The 16571-nt window shown below is 43.4% G+C and overlaps 1 protein-coding gene across 2 annotated transcripts in view; it reads left to right on the top strand.

Annotated features, from left to right (window-relative positions):
- The first annotated feature begins 9 nt into the window (after nucleotides 1-9).
- LOC107206988 (VPS10 domain-containing receptor SorCS1) overlaps nucleotides 10-16571 on the top strand; it is a 261910-nt gene continuing 245348 nt past the window's right edge. The window contains exon 1 of one of the 2 annotated variants that reach the window (XM_015633576.2): nucleotides 10-125. In XM_015633576.2, coding sequence (XP_015489062.1) covers nucleotides 96-125 — 30 coding nt within the window. In that variant the 5' untranslated portion in view covers nucleotides 10-95. Of the gene's footprint in view, nucleotides 126-13770; nucleotides 13958-16571 lie in introns of those variants that run through there. The other variant, XM_033515613.1, reaches the window with a different exon arrangement.

Genomic DNA, 16571 nt, shown 5'->3' with positions numbered 1-16571 from the left:
CGGGGGACGGCGGCGCCGCCCGCTTCGGGCTGGAGGAGCTGCGGCTGGCCAGCACCACCTTCGCCCTGGCCGGAGACTCGGCGCACAACCAGGCCATGGTGCACTGGTCCGGCCACAACAGCAGCGTGAGTACCGCGGACGGCTCCTCCGTGCTTTCCTTATTTCCCCCCTCTTCCCCTGTTTTTCTTCCCCCCTCTCCGTGTGTAATCGGGGGTGGGGGGATGCTGGGTTTTTCTTCTTCGAAGGGGATTTTGCGCCTCCGGGCGCCGGGGATTGGCTTCGCTTAGCAGTGTGCAGTGGGGCAGAAGGGCTTCAAAAGGGCCATTCTTCTGGAGTAGAAAAACTTTCCGCTACCCGCCCGCCCGCTGAGCACATCCCCCTCCCGGCCCCCTTGTCCCTCGGCCCGGAGCAGAGCGGGATCCAGCGCTGGCACCGCCCGCGGCGCGACGGGAAGCGTCTCTTCAGGGGGATGCGCCTTCGCATCCAGCTTCTCCCCAGGATAACCTCACGGGCAGCCCGGGAGGCTCAGCTGGAAGGATGCCCAGGGAAAGCCCCTCTGCTGCTGCTTCTTCTTCTCCTGCCAGCTGTGGGGGTCCGTGTCAGCCCAAGGGCTCATCCCCAAGCCCTGCTGATGTGGAGATGCTGGAGGTCTTCACAGGACTTTGCCTCCGAAGTATCTCTGTGTAAGGGATAAAGCTGCTTTTTGCCCCTTGTCACCAAGGTGTTAAACAGGAGAGTTCTCATTTCCTCCTCATAACCTGCATGTGTCTCAGGAATAGCAGCAGAACCGCTCTGACTCGAGCCGAGCAGAAAAAATCTGGCCAGAGAAGTGGGCAGCTGATTTCCAGGCTGGAGCCACAGTCACAACATCAAAGTTACCAGGTTAACCTTGGCACAGTATCCCTCCAGCCTGTGCTTCTGTCTGGAGCTGAGGGCCAAGGCCCAGGGAAGGCAAGGGTAAATTGCTTGGGGTGCTTCTGCCTGCACTTAGCTCTGCTTGTGGACCAGCAGAAGTGGAGGGATCTGCCTGTCCAGATTCTCCAACTTTGCCTCTTAGAGACACCAAGCAGAATGCTAATGAGAGAGAAGGGATGCCACCACTACGAGCTGTTGCCCATACAACTTCCCAGGAGAAACAGGGACTCAGGCTAAGGTGTCTGCAGCTGTAATGCCAGGTTTCTGACTGCTTGGCAGAAATCTTTGGCCTCCCTTTCAGCTTTTAGTACTAGGAGACTGATAACATTTTAAAACTATAGTCTAGTCATTATGAATTCCTTTTGGTATAGATTGTACAGAGCTACTCAATTTAGAATTGCAGGGAACGTCATAAGCACCTCACTGTGGGGTTCAGCCCTAGTTAATTGGGACATGGTTTTGTGGTCTCATCAGGAAGTTTTTAATCAAGTAATTGACAGGGGAATAGTTGTCATTTCCATTTTGAAGGACTTTTCCCTTTCTTCACAACTCAACTAGACTATTCTTAAATAGTCTAGAGTGAACAGAAGCTGCCTTGTAGGAACACAGGTCTGTTCATACAAATTGAATTGAGGCTGATGCTGAGGTTTCAAGTGACCCATTTGCTAAAAAAAAAGATTCTGATATAAAAAGTCATCCAGCAGGCAGTAGTTTCTCTGGTCTATTGCTGCAATGATGTTTCACCTGTATGCTTTTCAGGACACATCTATTGTTATATATGTGTTTAGGTATGTGTATGTGTTTCTGCCCACTGTGGTAGTGTGGGCTGGTGTTGTCAGGGAGTGATTTACTTTCTGAGTGTGTTGGTGTACAAATGTTCTCAGGGAGCTGTGGGGACACGTTTTGTGACTGTCCTTCCCGGAGAGCTGCAGGTTGCATTGTGTATTATATGCTCCCCCCTCCACTGCGGGGGCTCTGGCAGTGCTGTTCTGCTTTGTGCTGTGCTTGCAGCCCCCTCACAACACTCACTGAAGCTGGGCCCCAGCAGGACATGGATGCACTACAGGCTTGTCCAAGCTCAGCTGAAGCAGTGTTTAGGAGAAAGACAAAAATGTCACCAACCCATTGTCTCTGTGTGGAGATTTTTGTGTGCCCATCAGTGATGGAGTTGGGAGTGGGATGGGCTTGGGGTGACATGCTTCCTTTGGGGTACAGCATACGTAGTTCTGCATTCATGGGGGTTGCAGAGGATCCCAATGTGCTGCTTGTGAGGATGCTGTGTAACCCCAGTGTCCTGTCTGCACTCCAACAGCAGCAGCTGCTGTCTTCCTGCTGGAGTTTCCATGCTGTGGCACAGGGATGCAACACACCTCATTTTCATTCTTATGTGTCCTGTAAGTGCTGCTGTCAAACAAGTTTTTCCTTTTGCCCAGGCAGAGGGGCAGTGTGAAGATTTCCAGTATCTGTGTGAGAACAGGAAAAATCAAAAATAAAGCTCAAAATATTTGAAATCTTGTTAGGTGGAAAAAGTGGAAAATTAAAGCGTTTTCACCACTAAGTTTTTATGTTGTAGTGTACCTTATCCTGTAAGCCTCACTGTGGTTCCTTGTATCCTTATTTTGGTAGTGGTGTAATTGCAGTGCTGCTGTGGAGGAGAAAGAACTCCTGATTTCTGTATGGGATTGTTCTGGGTGTTTGCAGCTTCTCTCAGGCTTAGCTGTGATTTTATATAAAGTCTGTGCACCGTGGAAGTGATGGCATTTTACTCTGAATTTGCTGCATGCTAAGCCACAGGTACAGTAAGAATAATAAATAATCATACAAGTCGTCCAAGTTTAACTCCATCAACACAAATCGTTTTAGATCAGCGCTTATTTTGGCCCATGAATGATTTTAGGTCCTCCCTGTACAGCTTGCTCTCTAGATCTACATTCATATCCAGACGTTTGGAGCATGCTCTGCTCATCACACAGTTCATACATGCTCTAATCTCTCATGTACCTTGCTTCACTGATGGAGTCAGCAGGAGTTCCCAAGAGGAGAGCATAGGTGTAGAGAGCCTGGCTTGTCAAATGACTGATGAGGATGAAATCAGGAGTGTATCCAGTATTATATTAAAATACAGGTGGACCTCAGGCTTTCTCTGTCCCCAGTGGAAGTGAGTGAGGCCACACAAAGCTGTCCTGCATCTCCACAACCCTGAGCTCTTTCAGTCTGCAAGACAATGAGTGGCTTCAGCAGAAGTGGGTGCTGAAAAGGGTCTTTGGTTGCACTGAGTGCAAGAATGTCTGGGAGTGATCCAAGAAGGTGTTAACTGGCCCAAACCAGCCCAAACCAAATAATTTTGACAATATAATCAGAGCCTAGACTATTGAGTCTGTAAATGGGTCCTGGCAGCACTTACCTGCATTTATACATCCTGAGCATCTTTCCAATGGCCCCTATAAAACTGGAGTAAAAGTTCACATGACCTGAAATCTTTCTCAAATCTCTGCTACAAGATACACAAGTAAGATCTTCTGCCTTTCTGCACCACTGAGAAATGTCATCAACGGTGTGGAAGTTGGCAGGTTTCCTAGCTCATGGAGATATCAAATGTGTTGCTGATGTGGTGTATCCTGACATTGTAGGTTTGGAGTCTCTATAGCTCCCTTAATGCCATGCTATTGACTAGGGGAAAAGAGCTAGCAGAGAATTATGTGTGGAGCTAAAATAGACCTGGTTTTAATGGAGAGAAGCAAGTCTCTAGGTGATGTCCATAATGAGCTTTTGGGATACATATGCTTTTCAGAGCTTACAAAAAATGAAGACTTCTGTCCTAAGCTGGCTCGGAGTGAGATCAGTGCCTTATTTATTCATTTGAAAGTATTCTGGGGAAAGAGCAGAAAAAATTGGAGGAGGTCAAAAGGTAAGAGACTTTGAGTGAGTGCCTTGATTCTACAGCTGCTGCTATAATGTGATGCTGTGAAGGAAAGCAGCATAGGTTTCAACTCATTAAAATAGCAGTTTGCCTTGCACTGGACAAAATGCTTTCCTGGGCTGGATTTTGGTGTAGATCTCAAAGAGTGTGGCAGAGAATTTGAGCATGTATTTGGCTTTATAGCTGGGGATTGGCTTTTACATGAGTATACCTTTAAACAGCTGGTTTAAGCTTCTGTGATTTACATGGTTGGAAAGCCAAAACTGAGCTTCTCACAGGTCCTCCAGAGCAGCAGATCCTCAGCAGACTGATGGAGATACGGAGGTGGAGTTGGGAGTAGATGAAACACAGCCATGGCCAGGTTTTATATTCCATCCACAGCAGAAGATCAATACAGCTGAAGGGTCCAGTGCAGGATGAAGCCTGCAAGGTCATCATTGCTCTTGTCAGGTGATTACAACAGACAGCAGGGAAAGAGTCAGGTCTCTTAAGGGAGAGCTTTTAGGCAGGATGAGACTCTGCATTAGGTGTTGCTTGCAAGATGTTACTTAATGTTACTGACAGGACAAACTGGGCACAGGTAAGGCAGAATAATGATGCACCTATGTATTTCCAATGCACTGCATTTTGTCCTGGACAAAGTAATTGTGAATAAACTGTTGCTGGATTTTCAGCTGAAGTGTTCTGACCTCCTTTGTAAATGAGGAATTTCAAGAATGGCACACAGTACTGCATCCGACAGCCATGACCAATCAAAGCACAAATATCTACAAACAGCTGGGGGTCTATCACCTCCTGTTCTTCTCCCTGCTATTGCCTTCTTCCTTTCTGGGTAGCTATTCCAAGCCTTGTTCTTCTGACTGTTGGAAACTTCTCTCTGATTTCTGTTCTAATGTTGCCACTGGGCAATTTAGATTAATTTTTTCTTCCATTTGTGTGTGTTCCTTTTAATTGAAGTTATTTTCCCTCCCTGGCACTTACATCCCCCTAGAATTATTTTACAGGCAGTGATGATATTCCCTTTCAACCTCTGGTTTGCTAAATCAAGCAACCCCTCTTCTTTCTGTGTCTGCTTGTACAACAGGTTGTGGAGAGTGAACTCTGAATTTCTAGGAGTCAGGTTTCCAAGAACTCAAATTTGAATTTTACTTTTGATGAATGAAGATGATAACAAATACACTCTTTTTTACAAATGAGGCAGTAAAGACATGGCCAAAGTACCTTAAATTCAGTGTACCTTAAATCAGTGTACTGTTCAGTTCAGAATAGGGGACCATAATCAAAATGGGTTTTTTTCACATCTCACTTGGAGACTTTGCCCAAATGCTGGCAGAGCTGTGGCTCCAAAGTAAAATTATCAGGGTTGCCAGCATCATCCCATGAGTGACCAGCATTTTGTTGTATGATGCTTAAACCCTTGCTCCCTTCCTCCTGTGGCAATTGAATCATTACAAAGGAGGAATTTTAAGGTAATGAATATGGATGTGGAGCCCAGAGCCAGATGCTCAGTGAGACCCATGGTGAAGAATGACCCCAGTGTCAATTTCTTACTGAGATTGATTTCAAGGGTGCTGAAAACAGCTCCCAAAAAGATTCTTGCAAGGAGGATGTTGGCATTAATATAATTCAGTGAAAGGGAGTCTGTATTATGTACACATTACAAGAATATATAATAGTATTAAGAGTATAATGCACTGGATGCTGAAACTGTTTCAGGCTAATCTCTTGCTAGAGCTACTAAGAATATATTTTGGAAGGGCTGAATAAAAAGTGGGGAAACAAAAATGGGAATTTAAACCAGAAAAAAATAATCTAATCAAATTAAAATATTGCTAAAAGTCCCTTGTTTCAATTTTTTTTGGTCTTGATTATATTTAGTTATGTTGGGTAATAAAATACCTCACATCCATTGTAGATATGAAGCTTCCTCTAAATTTCCTGTAACTGAGTAGGACTTTATTCCTTTAAACAGAGGTCTTGAGGGTTTTTTTTGTATTTATTTTCTTGTGTGTGTGTTTGATTTTTCAAAAAAATGACTCAACAGCCATAGTATTTCTTTCTTCTGTGTTGCAGTCCATCTTTAGATGTATTTCTTGAGTGGATAAAACAGAGGCTTTTCATATACAGAATATGAAATAGGATACGTGGGAAATTGTTAATAAGAAGAGCCGTGCTCTGAGAGAAAGCAGTAAGTGAAAGAGAATCTGTGAGGAGTAGAAGAAAGGCTTGTCACTGTGTGATGCTGGTCTCTGTGAAAGAGTTTGGGAGATGGTGAGGAGCTCCTGCCACTGCCAGGTGGGATATGCAAATCCCATCACAAGGGGAGATTAAGGAGAATAATGGAAGAGCTCTGACAGTTGCAACTGGCATTCATGCAACATCGAGAGGCTATAAACTGTGTAAAGCAATCGGGTTATAGCTTTCAATCTTCTTAATACAGTACTTTATAATAGAAAATGGGTTTCTCCCGTTCCTCCTGGCTTCAGATCAGACGTTTGTATTTCCCTAACCTGGAGGCCATGGTGAAGTCAGTCCATAGCGGGAAGCAAGGAGGTCAGAAGTCCTTAATTCATTCTGGAGGGGTTAGAGACCCATTCAGCTGTGACACAGCTTTACATGTGAAGGGCTGCAAGGTCAGCATTGGCCTTGGACAATCTCACATCCTCTGGTTGTGCTACGTCAGAGTGAATACAACCCTCACGTTGTGCAGAGCTCCAGCCAGGCGAATGAAACTGCCCCATTAAAGACCTCTTTCTCTGGAAAATGCTATTGTAGCTTGGCCAGAGCATTTTGTAGGTTCACATTGATTTTCCTTTCATTCCAAGGCTCCTGAGAAATAGCCCTCAACAAGCTCAAATTGTGAAAGTTTAAATACGACTTTTTGTTTTGAATCTGGCAGCATTTTTGGAACTGATTTTTGATTCTCATATTCTGTATTTAGAGATGATCCAGTGATACTAGCACTTGATTTGGTGTGCTGGACAGAGGCATCTAATGACACCTGAGATGGCATTACCTCTGGTTACTGCTTCACAGGGTAAGGGCATCCTGTGGGAACTGTGCCCTACCTGATGTCCAGGTGTGGGAATTGCAGAGCATCTCAAACTGGTTTTGCCTATATTTAGGTAACTGCTGTTATCTTAAAAGCTGTGGGTACTGGATCCTGTTTATCCAGATGCAAAGCTGCATTCAGGTTTACATTTCCAAGGAGGAAAAAAAATTAAGACTGACACAAGGTGTTTCTTTTTTTCCTCAACTATTTTTTTATACCTGGCCAGCAAACCAAAAAATCAATGACTCCCGCAGCTCTAATTGACATCTCTGCCTGAAATGAAAATGGACCTTGATTCCAATTCAAATGGCAGCACTGAGTGATAAAGTAATTATTTTGGAATTTTAAATGCATATTAAAGTTGATGCAGTAAAATGATTTTAGTGCCACTTGGAATTTTTTTTGGCTGTATCTTAAATCAAACAACAGTTAATGTAAGAGCCCTTAATCCCTAATTCTCAGTGCTGGTAACACAATAGCACTTTTACTTAGTACTGTACTTTCTCTCCTTGGGGAACATAAAAGAAAAGCATTTCAGAAGGAACAGGATATTTTAGGATATGTCCTAAAATGCAATTCCTTCCTTTTAGAGGGTCTGTAAGAACTTAATTTAACCTCCCATCGTGTCCCTCAGTGGGGGAGTGATGTTGTCTTGTGACTGCACACTGGCTGCTGGAGCTGCCGTGCCAGGGACATGCCCAGAGCAGCTGTGCTGAGGTGCCCCTGACCTGGGATGAGTGAAGGAATGATTGAGGAAACAGGTGGAGATTTAGATGGAAGCAGGAGGGAAGTTTCACCTCTTTCAGCAGCTGTGGGGACATGTCAATGCCAAGCATCCCCAACAGGAGCAGACCAGACTGGGACAGTGCTCTCTCCCCGTGCCGTGTTTGGGGCAGAACTGCTTCTGCGGGGACAGGAGGGTCAAGGGAATCACAGACCTTGTGATTTCTCTTTTCCTGTTGGGAAAACTCCAGTGATGACCCCTTCATCTCATCTGGGCTTTTGGGTTGGAAACTGTTTACCTACAAATGGGAAGCTCTTGATAGCTTAACACCACCAGGTCCCAAGCAGTGTCAGTGCTCACATCCTAATTGTATGAGGTTTGAGATCTCCTTTGCTGGTGATCATGTCAGGACAGCAGTGCCATGAGCTCTTGCAGATAATTTTCATGCACTTCTTCAGGAGGAAGTGAAAAGCTCCTTAGAAAATCTCAGGCTATATAGATAACCCAACAGAGATATCCCATGTCTTTTCTCAAATGTTTCTCTTTTTTCCCCCCCCCCATTCTCACCTCCCCCACTAAATTTGAGGTGGAGAAAATAATGCAAGGAAAATATTTTATATAACAAATGTAGGCATGTTTTTATCTCTATAAATTGTCCCTCCTCAATATGTGATTTTCTCAGGTGCACTTTTTTTATGGGGGGTGAAGTAATGATAAAGTTCCTGATTCAGAAAGCAGCGAGAAATTCCTCGCTGATGTGTAAATGGATGCTGTTTAATCATTTGGACTTTGTCTAAAAAATTTTTCTTTTAACTACAAAGTATAATTTCAGTAGATGAAAGAGGTCATGTGCTCCCTTTCTGTGTGTGTCACTGGGTCAGTTTAAATCTTTAGAAACAGCTTAATGTGCCCTGTCTTGGCTAAAATGGTGCCAGTACCTTTCACCAAATATTCTCTGAAAACAAATATAGGAAAAGCGAATTCCATTGAATATTCAAATGAATATTTGAGGACCTTATTAAGTATTTACTTACAGGTAAGTGTAAATATATTTTTCTGGTGTAAAAATAATACTTGTGCTGAAAATCAAGCTTATATGCCAAAGAACATAATATGGAGAATTAGTTTGCTTTCCATTGCTTTCAATTCAGTTTTCCAAGAAAAAATACATTCCTGTAGATGAAAGATAATATCTTTAAATTAATCATTCTTGGAATCATAATCAAATTTTGGAAACGGTTATCTGCAAATAAAAGTGGGATTTTACTTTTATTGAAACTTTAGAATAGTTGTTTGTTTTTTTTAATAGGACAGACTAAACAGCTTATTAAGAGACATACCAGTGAAACAGGAGATACATTAAACTTAATTTCACAGGTCCATGGTGAAATGCCACCATATTAGAAAATTTGGGGAGTGATTGCTCCCTGAGATGTTGCTCTGGCTGAGGATTGATCCAGGGGGAGGTCTGTACTACACCTTCTCCACTTCATTTGTGTTTGAGTTTCCACACACCCCTCAATATATTGAGAGTGAACGAACCTGGGCTAGAGATGAGAATAGATCTGGCCTACATAGATCTGGAATTAACCTGGATCTGGTGACCTTGTGTCGGTACAGATGAGCTGATGAAGTTTAGGAGTAAATATTTAGGCTATTGTAACTGAAGGATGCTTTGATGCAGATCTGTGTGTTTGTTTCAGTAAGAAATGACTGTTTAATTGTGTATCCTTGAAAACAAAAACATAAAACAAAAATAAATGAAAATATTCTCCAGCTCATCTTTTGGATGAAAAGCTTCCAGATTGGCGTTGCCTTCCATTTTATTTTCAACTTTTGTAAGATGACATGCGGTCTTCCTTTTTTCTCCACAGACTTGTCATCCACTCCAAAATAACTCATTTTAAAGTTGCTAGAAGAGTGAATGTGGTTGATTCCAGCTGTCTGATACCCCAGCCTGATACTTGTGGCCATGGCCAGGGCATGATGGTAGGGTCCTGCCCTCCCACCTGTGATGGAGGGAGTTGGACCATGGACCCCTAGGAGAGCTGAGGAAAGGAGACCCAAGCTGTGCACTCCTGTGCCATGCACCAGGCTCTGGGCATCTTGTTTTCCCTCCCAAACACTGGGTTCAGCAATTGCTGAAATCCCTGTTACTTTCATGATGCTACAGGCTGGGATCCCACCAGATAGAGAGAGACTCAGCAGCTCCCATACCTCCCTTTCCCATGGGAACGTGAGCTCTTCCTCCCTGCAAACGTGTGCTGCATCCTCCTCCTCCTCCTCATCAGCCACCCACAGCCCTGTCTGTTGATGCTGTTGCCTGGCGACCACCCTGTGATGGACAGCTTGGAGGGAAGCGATGATTAAACAACCTGAACTGGCTTCTGAAAGCAGAGATCGTCACTGTAATGTGACAGGCACTGACAGCTCAGACAGCAACACATTCCGAGTGTGATTCCTGAAAAAAAAGGATAAACAGTAAACACACGAGGAGAGAGCCACACACACCTGTGTGTAGGTGTGCGAGTGCTGATGCTTTCCCTTCATGCAGAAGGGCTGGGAAGGCAAATGCTTCTGCATTAACCAAAGGTGAACATAGCCCTAATAACTGGCACAGTGAACAGGTCAGCCCAAGAGCCAGGGCAGCCTGCACTGATGCTGTCTAACACGAGCTCCTAGGGCAGGAATCCTGCAGGAATTAAATGGGATCCTGCAGGTGTTGGCAGCAGGGGGCTGCACAGCCAGCAGGAATAACACTCCTTACAGAGGGGAACACCTCAGCACCAAGGTGGTGGTCCTGCTACGTCCACCTGCCATATCCCTCCCTGCCTGCCAGCTGGACAAGTACAGGCACAAGGAAGCAGGCTGTCATTACAGTGTAAAAGTTTGTCTGTACACAAGGTATGGACGCACAGGATGCAGTGAAGCAAATAACATTGATACTGATGGTTTCTGTGCATGGATTCAGAGAGAGAAAATGAATGTTTCTGGTGCTTTTCACTTGCTTCTCAATCTCTTCCTTTAGTTTTGTCCCAAGGAGAATAGCTTTGTGCTGCTGTCCTGTCCTGTGTGGGTGTTGGTCCCTTCCAGCCCTCCTTGGGAAGCAGCTCTGTCTTGGCAGCTTTATTGCACCTGTGTTTCCACCACGGCAAGCAGTGGAGAAAATACTGCTTCAGTGCAAGTGAACATCACATTTCTCTTAAAGGAGAGTTAACCAATGAGATTCTGATGTTTCCTAGAACTTCTAAAGTGATGTTAAGTGTAACAAGTATTTCCAGGAAATGTTTGTGGTCTGGATTATCTGCCTGTGCTTTGATGGCTGTGATGTCCTTTTTAAATTGCTGTCAGTGTCTGTCCTGGGTACAGCAGCACCAATTTTCTTCAGTGCTATTCACGTTCTTAAGGCAGGCTTATCAGTGAGGCATTTGAGGGATGGCTTTAAAGTGAAATAAAACAAACCCCAAACTGCTTTCCAAAGGTCCTTCCAAAAAGAGTTAAGAGATCACCAGTGTTCCTGTCAGACTGAAAGAGAAATACACACACAAAAATAAAATTTCATTGCCTTCCTTGCTCTATCCTTCCCATATCTCCATTTCATCTGGCACCCTCTCAGGTTGAAGTAGCTGAGGAGAAATGTGGGGTCTGTGCCTTTTCCACTCACAAATCAGTATTCATCTAAGCCAAGAACTGCTTGGAGGCAAACAGAAGAAGAATCCATCTCTATTCCTTTCTGACACTGAGGTATTGAAAGGCCAGGCAGAAAGAGTAATTTCTGAGAAATCTTGCATTTGGCAAGGTGAATTTTGGTGCGAAACAATCCTTTATGAGCAAGTAGGGGAAAGAAATACTTGGAGAAATTTTATGAGGAGCAGAGAATATTGTACAAAAGAATCAGCATCTCATTATAAAATGTTACTCAGGAAACCTGCACTTAATCCTTTATATAGAGATCATTTTGTTTAAATAAGGACATATGTGGAGATTGTTGCTGGAGAGAGTTCAGAGAAGAGAAAAGATGTCTGTAATTTTGGGCTTCTGCTTAAATATATGGCATTATGTGGTTGATGTCTGAACTGGGATGACACAAGACAAATTAAATTTTAACTCATTAGTAAATTTTCCTCCTAACAAGCTACTCAGATGATCCAGAAATACATTATGCAGTAGCAGCTGCTAGGAGATGAAAATATTTCATTGTAGCAATTCATGGTATAATGAAGGATGGGGAATGAATGCAGTAGCGCAATAAGGACAGAAGAAGATAGATGACACATAGTTTTAAATATTCACCCTCTGTGTTGAGTTTATACAGGACAGATGACGTCAGTAAATTGAAAACACCACTGAGACACATAAGTCATTAAATACTAATATTAGAGTCACATGGGGAAAGAAAGTTGTCAGGGGGAAGAAAGTTGTCAGAAGAATTTTCTGTTAGAAAATACAGTTAGTCAAAATCAGAAAATTTCTTGGAGGTATGTCATTTTCAGTGACATTTTCTACACTAAAATATCAACCAAAATTGTCTGCATTCTGATAGTACCAAAGGCTGAAACAAGAAACCTTGCCAACTCACTTGCTTTGGCACATGGTGGACACATAGTCTATACTAAATATATAAGAATAAACGTAAAAGTTCCTTGTTCTTCTGTCCTCTTTGACCTTCACTTCTGGTAATGGGCCCTGCGTGTTCAAAACTGCATTTTTCTGCCCTGGAGAGACTTGGTTTCCATCTCCCTCCTCTTTGCTGAGTCTCCTCATTGCATGGAGGGCATCACCAAAGGATTTTTGCTGCAGTTCTTTGGGCACTGAAGCTGCTGCAGGGAGGCAAGTCAGAGGGCTTGTTTCAAAGGCTAAAATGTTTTCCTTTCTGAGCCAAATGTGGGGATTTTATCACTGATAATCACTGAAGTGCCCAGAGCCACATCTGTCTACATGTTTGAAATTAATGTTTAATGTTCTGACATTATAGAAAGGAAATGCTTTGGTGTTATTGACTATCAGATGAAATATATTTACTGATACTCATGAGAAATTTAATGATCTTGCCTTTCCCTCTTGGGACTGAAACCAAGCATTAGCCTGTCTGAATTCCTCAGAACAGAAATGTTAGCTTCTGACACATTCAGATGGAGAATGTAGCTAGGAAGGTGGTTTTAAAATTAATCTTGGCAATATTTTGCCATAGGATGATCTTTATTGGCTGCTATAAAGTTATGGTGAAGGGAACTTGAATATCAGATACTGCTTTTTGTTCCTGAAACAGTCTTCACTTTTACTGAGGATAGCTCTGTGGAAAATCAGTGTGGCAGCTTCACCATTTGTTAACTGGAATAGAAACTCAAGGGGAGAATGAATTGCAAGAGAAACATTTTTGAAAGTCCAAATAGCTGTTTTTCACCATTCTGACCCCTTCCCCTGCTGAGCAGATTGACAGCCGAGATCCCAAGGTATGCAATTTCCACTCAAGCAGGAGCCTCCTGAAGGTGTTAATCGCTGACAACGTTTTAGTGTGGAACAAGGAGATGTCTCCTCCCTGTTAATTGCACAGGCTGTACGGTGTTTCTTTTTCAAGCACTGAAATGCTTTAAAGACAAATATTTGATTCCTGGTTTAAAGAACTGTCTCAGCTAGCCATGATCTGGGAGGCAGATGCGGAAAGTGTTCCAAGGAATGCTCTGGAGCGCTTTATGTAGGAGTCACATAACTCGATTGCAGTGGCCTCACTCAGGGAGGAGGAACGGAGGATGTTTGCTGCTGCTTTAAATGTGTGAACAGGAGATAAGGAGCAGCAGAAACACGGGCTTTACAGATCCCTTGATTATGCAATCGCTCCATGCAGCCTAGTAAAGTTTTTGGTGATCTAAACAATTAACTTTTGAAAGGAAAAAAAAAAAAGAACGATGGAGACAATACAGATGGGCACAAATACACTGATGAGCACTGATTTTAGGGTATGGGGAGAAGCAGAAGAAGGCAATTTGAAGGAAGATGAGGGAAGCTCTCAGGGTGTTAACAGGCCCTTGAAAGGGACCCATCTGTCTGCCTTCTCAGGTGGAAGGAGTAAGTGACCAATGACCAGGAGAAGATAGAAGGGATAAGTGACCAATGACCAGGAGGAGATAGAAGGGATAAGTGTAGAAAGTTGAGGGTTTTTTGTAAAAATTTGTGAAGCTGTAAGTCGTTTGTTGACACGAGTTTCTGCTAGCAGAAAAGATGAGCCATGGTTGTTGGTAAGCTTTGAAAAGCTGATGTTATCTCAACTGAAAGAACACCCACTGTGGTCTTAAATGTCTTCTACTGCTGAAGAACCGGTGCTGGGGGAGAAATGTGTTCTAACCGGGTAGGAAACCTTTCTTTCTGTTTGTGGGGCAATGTGAAGTGCAGAATGGGAGAAGACTTGGCAAAACTGGGGAGGATATGTCTGGAAAATGGTGTGCTGAGATGTTCCTTGGAAAATACAGGGATGGGGCAGCAAATGGAGGTTGCTGATGGAGCAGAATAATGTGGTGGTGTTAGAAAGCTAAGTTTGTGGGATATGGCCTAGAGAAATGAAAGAGTAGGCAGGGGAAAACTAGAGTAGGCAAGATTTGTGCATTGGGGCAATGCAGTCAGAATAATAGGTTTTAACAGTGGTTTAAGCTCCAGAACTAGCTAAAAAGAGGCTCTAGAGGGAAGAAAAGAATATTTCACTATTTTAAATGCATATAGATGGATTGATTTCATGCAAAGAGAAAAGCATGAGCTACTTGAGAAAGAATGTGGGGTTTTTTTTTCTATTGGGGATTTTGGACTTAAGTGATGTAGAAGCTACTGGCTTGTAACAAAAGACACAGATAGAGGATAAAAACCAGGATAAAAGTAAAAAAGCCTGATTATGTCTTGGTAAAAAAGCTTGAAGGAGGTGATAAGGAAACACACTGGCAGATATTAACAGTGTTAGACAAAATTTCATACTCGGTGGGCAGAGATGCTGCTGGAGGAAGAGGTATAGATAAAATAATTTACCTTTAGTTTTCCATGCTATGACTTTCCCTGCATATGCTGTGCTATTTGTTCTCAGCATCTCTGAATTAGAGACACCTTTCTTAGTCACCACCTGTGGAGGTTTGACATGAAGCAGCCAGTCAGTTGTGTCTGATGCATCTGGTTCAATTGTATTTCAGTGCTTAGAGTCAGAGCTATAACACGTGGACAAGGCCCTCTTCAGGGACGTGGGCAATTACACAAATTGGTGTGGAGACATTTTGCCAGAAGAGATGTATTTTGTTTACCTTCTTGAATTTGGCAGGGAATTGCCTTGCTGCTTGAAGAGGTACAAGCTCTTACAGCAGGAGAGATGCTGTCTCTGGCTCAGAAAGGAAGTGAAATACTTGGAGACAACAAAAGTCTGTAGACACAGCTTTTGTTTTCAGAAGGATAATGTAAAGAAAACCAAAAACCTTTAGGCCCTTCTGTATCTTTGTGATAAAAGTTAATATGGATAAGGGATCACCCTGTGCAGAGTGGGGAAACCCTGTGGTGCACTTTATTCCTGCTGAGCATGGAGACGTGGAAAGAGCTCTCCTGTGGCTGACAATGCAATCACAGCAGAATCTTTCCAGCCTGGCTTGGATCTGAGGCTCAGAGGTGCAGTGGGCTGTCTCTGTTGAGCTAAGGATGTCATATATGTTCTCATGGTTTGCAGGATGTTACCTGAAGTATTTGTGTTTACCTTACCTTAGCTCATGCATTTAAAGTGTATCTTCTGCTTCAGGATGAGGAACCCTCAAGTGGGCAGTTACCTTAGGTGGGATAATGTTTCCTACCTCTTTAAATTGGGCTAGTGTGAGATGTTTCACTTAAAATCCTCAGGTTTTTTTTCCATCTGAAGCTTTTGCATGCCTGCCTGCAGGAGCTTGCACTGTGGCATTGCTTCTTTGTTGGGTTTTCTTTTTTTTAAGTTGGTGTTGGCAGCTGGTGGCAAAGGGATGATTTTAGATGGGTTGATGTGTTATAAAAGGCATAAAGAGGCAGCCTCAAATCCTGCAGTTACCATCTCAAGGGGGTTGGGAATCTCTGGGATGACCAAGAATTACAACAGCACTTATTAGTGGCAGACTCTTGGCTTCTTTCAGAGGTGATTTCTCCCATTCCAATTGATTTTTTTTTTTTTTAATGTTCCTCCCCCCCTTTCCCCCATTCATTCCAACTTCTTTAACTTGTGAAAGTGAAACACAGCTTGGCTTGCTTTTTGTGCAGATCTGCCAACACCCACATTAACCCACAAGTACCTTCTTTCTAGCCAGTATTTTGGCAGGAGACCTTCTGTCTTCATAGTGCATAGCTCCTTCTGGAGAGTAGAACTTGCACTGCTCTTCATAGTCCTACTTGAAAGATTTTCAAATACGTGCCTTGAGGTCAAAAGGGCTTTCTGAATTTTCTGTGTGATTTGCTGTGAGATGTGAAAGGAAATCTGCAGTTGGATCAGCTGGTCTTTTTGGCAATCTCAGCGAGGATGTGTCTGACTTGCTCTGGTTATGAGTGTGATCTAGTCCCTGGAGCAGTGCAGGCACTGAGGATGGCCACTTGTGTTGGTGAACCATGGGAGAGCATCCCAACTGCTCCTTGCCCACCTGTTGCACCAGCACCGCTCCTGTTGATGCCCAGAACAAATGGTACCACCAACCTGTGTGTGAGGAAATGCCAGACAGTGCCTTGCCAGGAGGTGAAGGTGGGGTAGCTGTCACTCCAGGAGGTTAAAGCATAGCAGTTGCATGGGATGGTATCTTCTTCTGCATTTCTGCTGGGATACCAGGCTTTCCTTGTCATTCTCCTCAAGTTAGGAGCCATCTCATTCAAGGCAGGGCTTGGAACTTGTCCTGCTTTTTAATCCACTTCAGCACCCCCCTAACTTTCTAAATAAATTGGAAGTGTTCACTTTGGAATAGAAAAACAATATTTTAAGGTATGTGGGA

Source organism: Parus major, chromosome 6 (assembly GCF_001522545.3).
Source record: "Parus major isolate Abel chromosome 6, Parus_major1.1, whole genome shotgun sequence".
Lineage (NCBI taxonomy): Eukaryota > Metazoa > Chordata > Aves > Passeriformes > Paridae > Parus > Parus major.
This window is presented reverse-complemented; position numbering and strand designations above follow the sequence as displayed.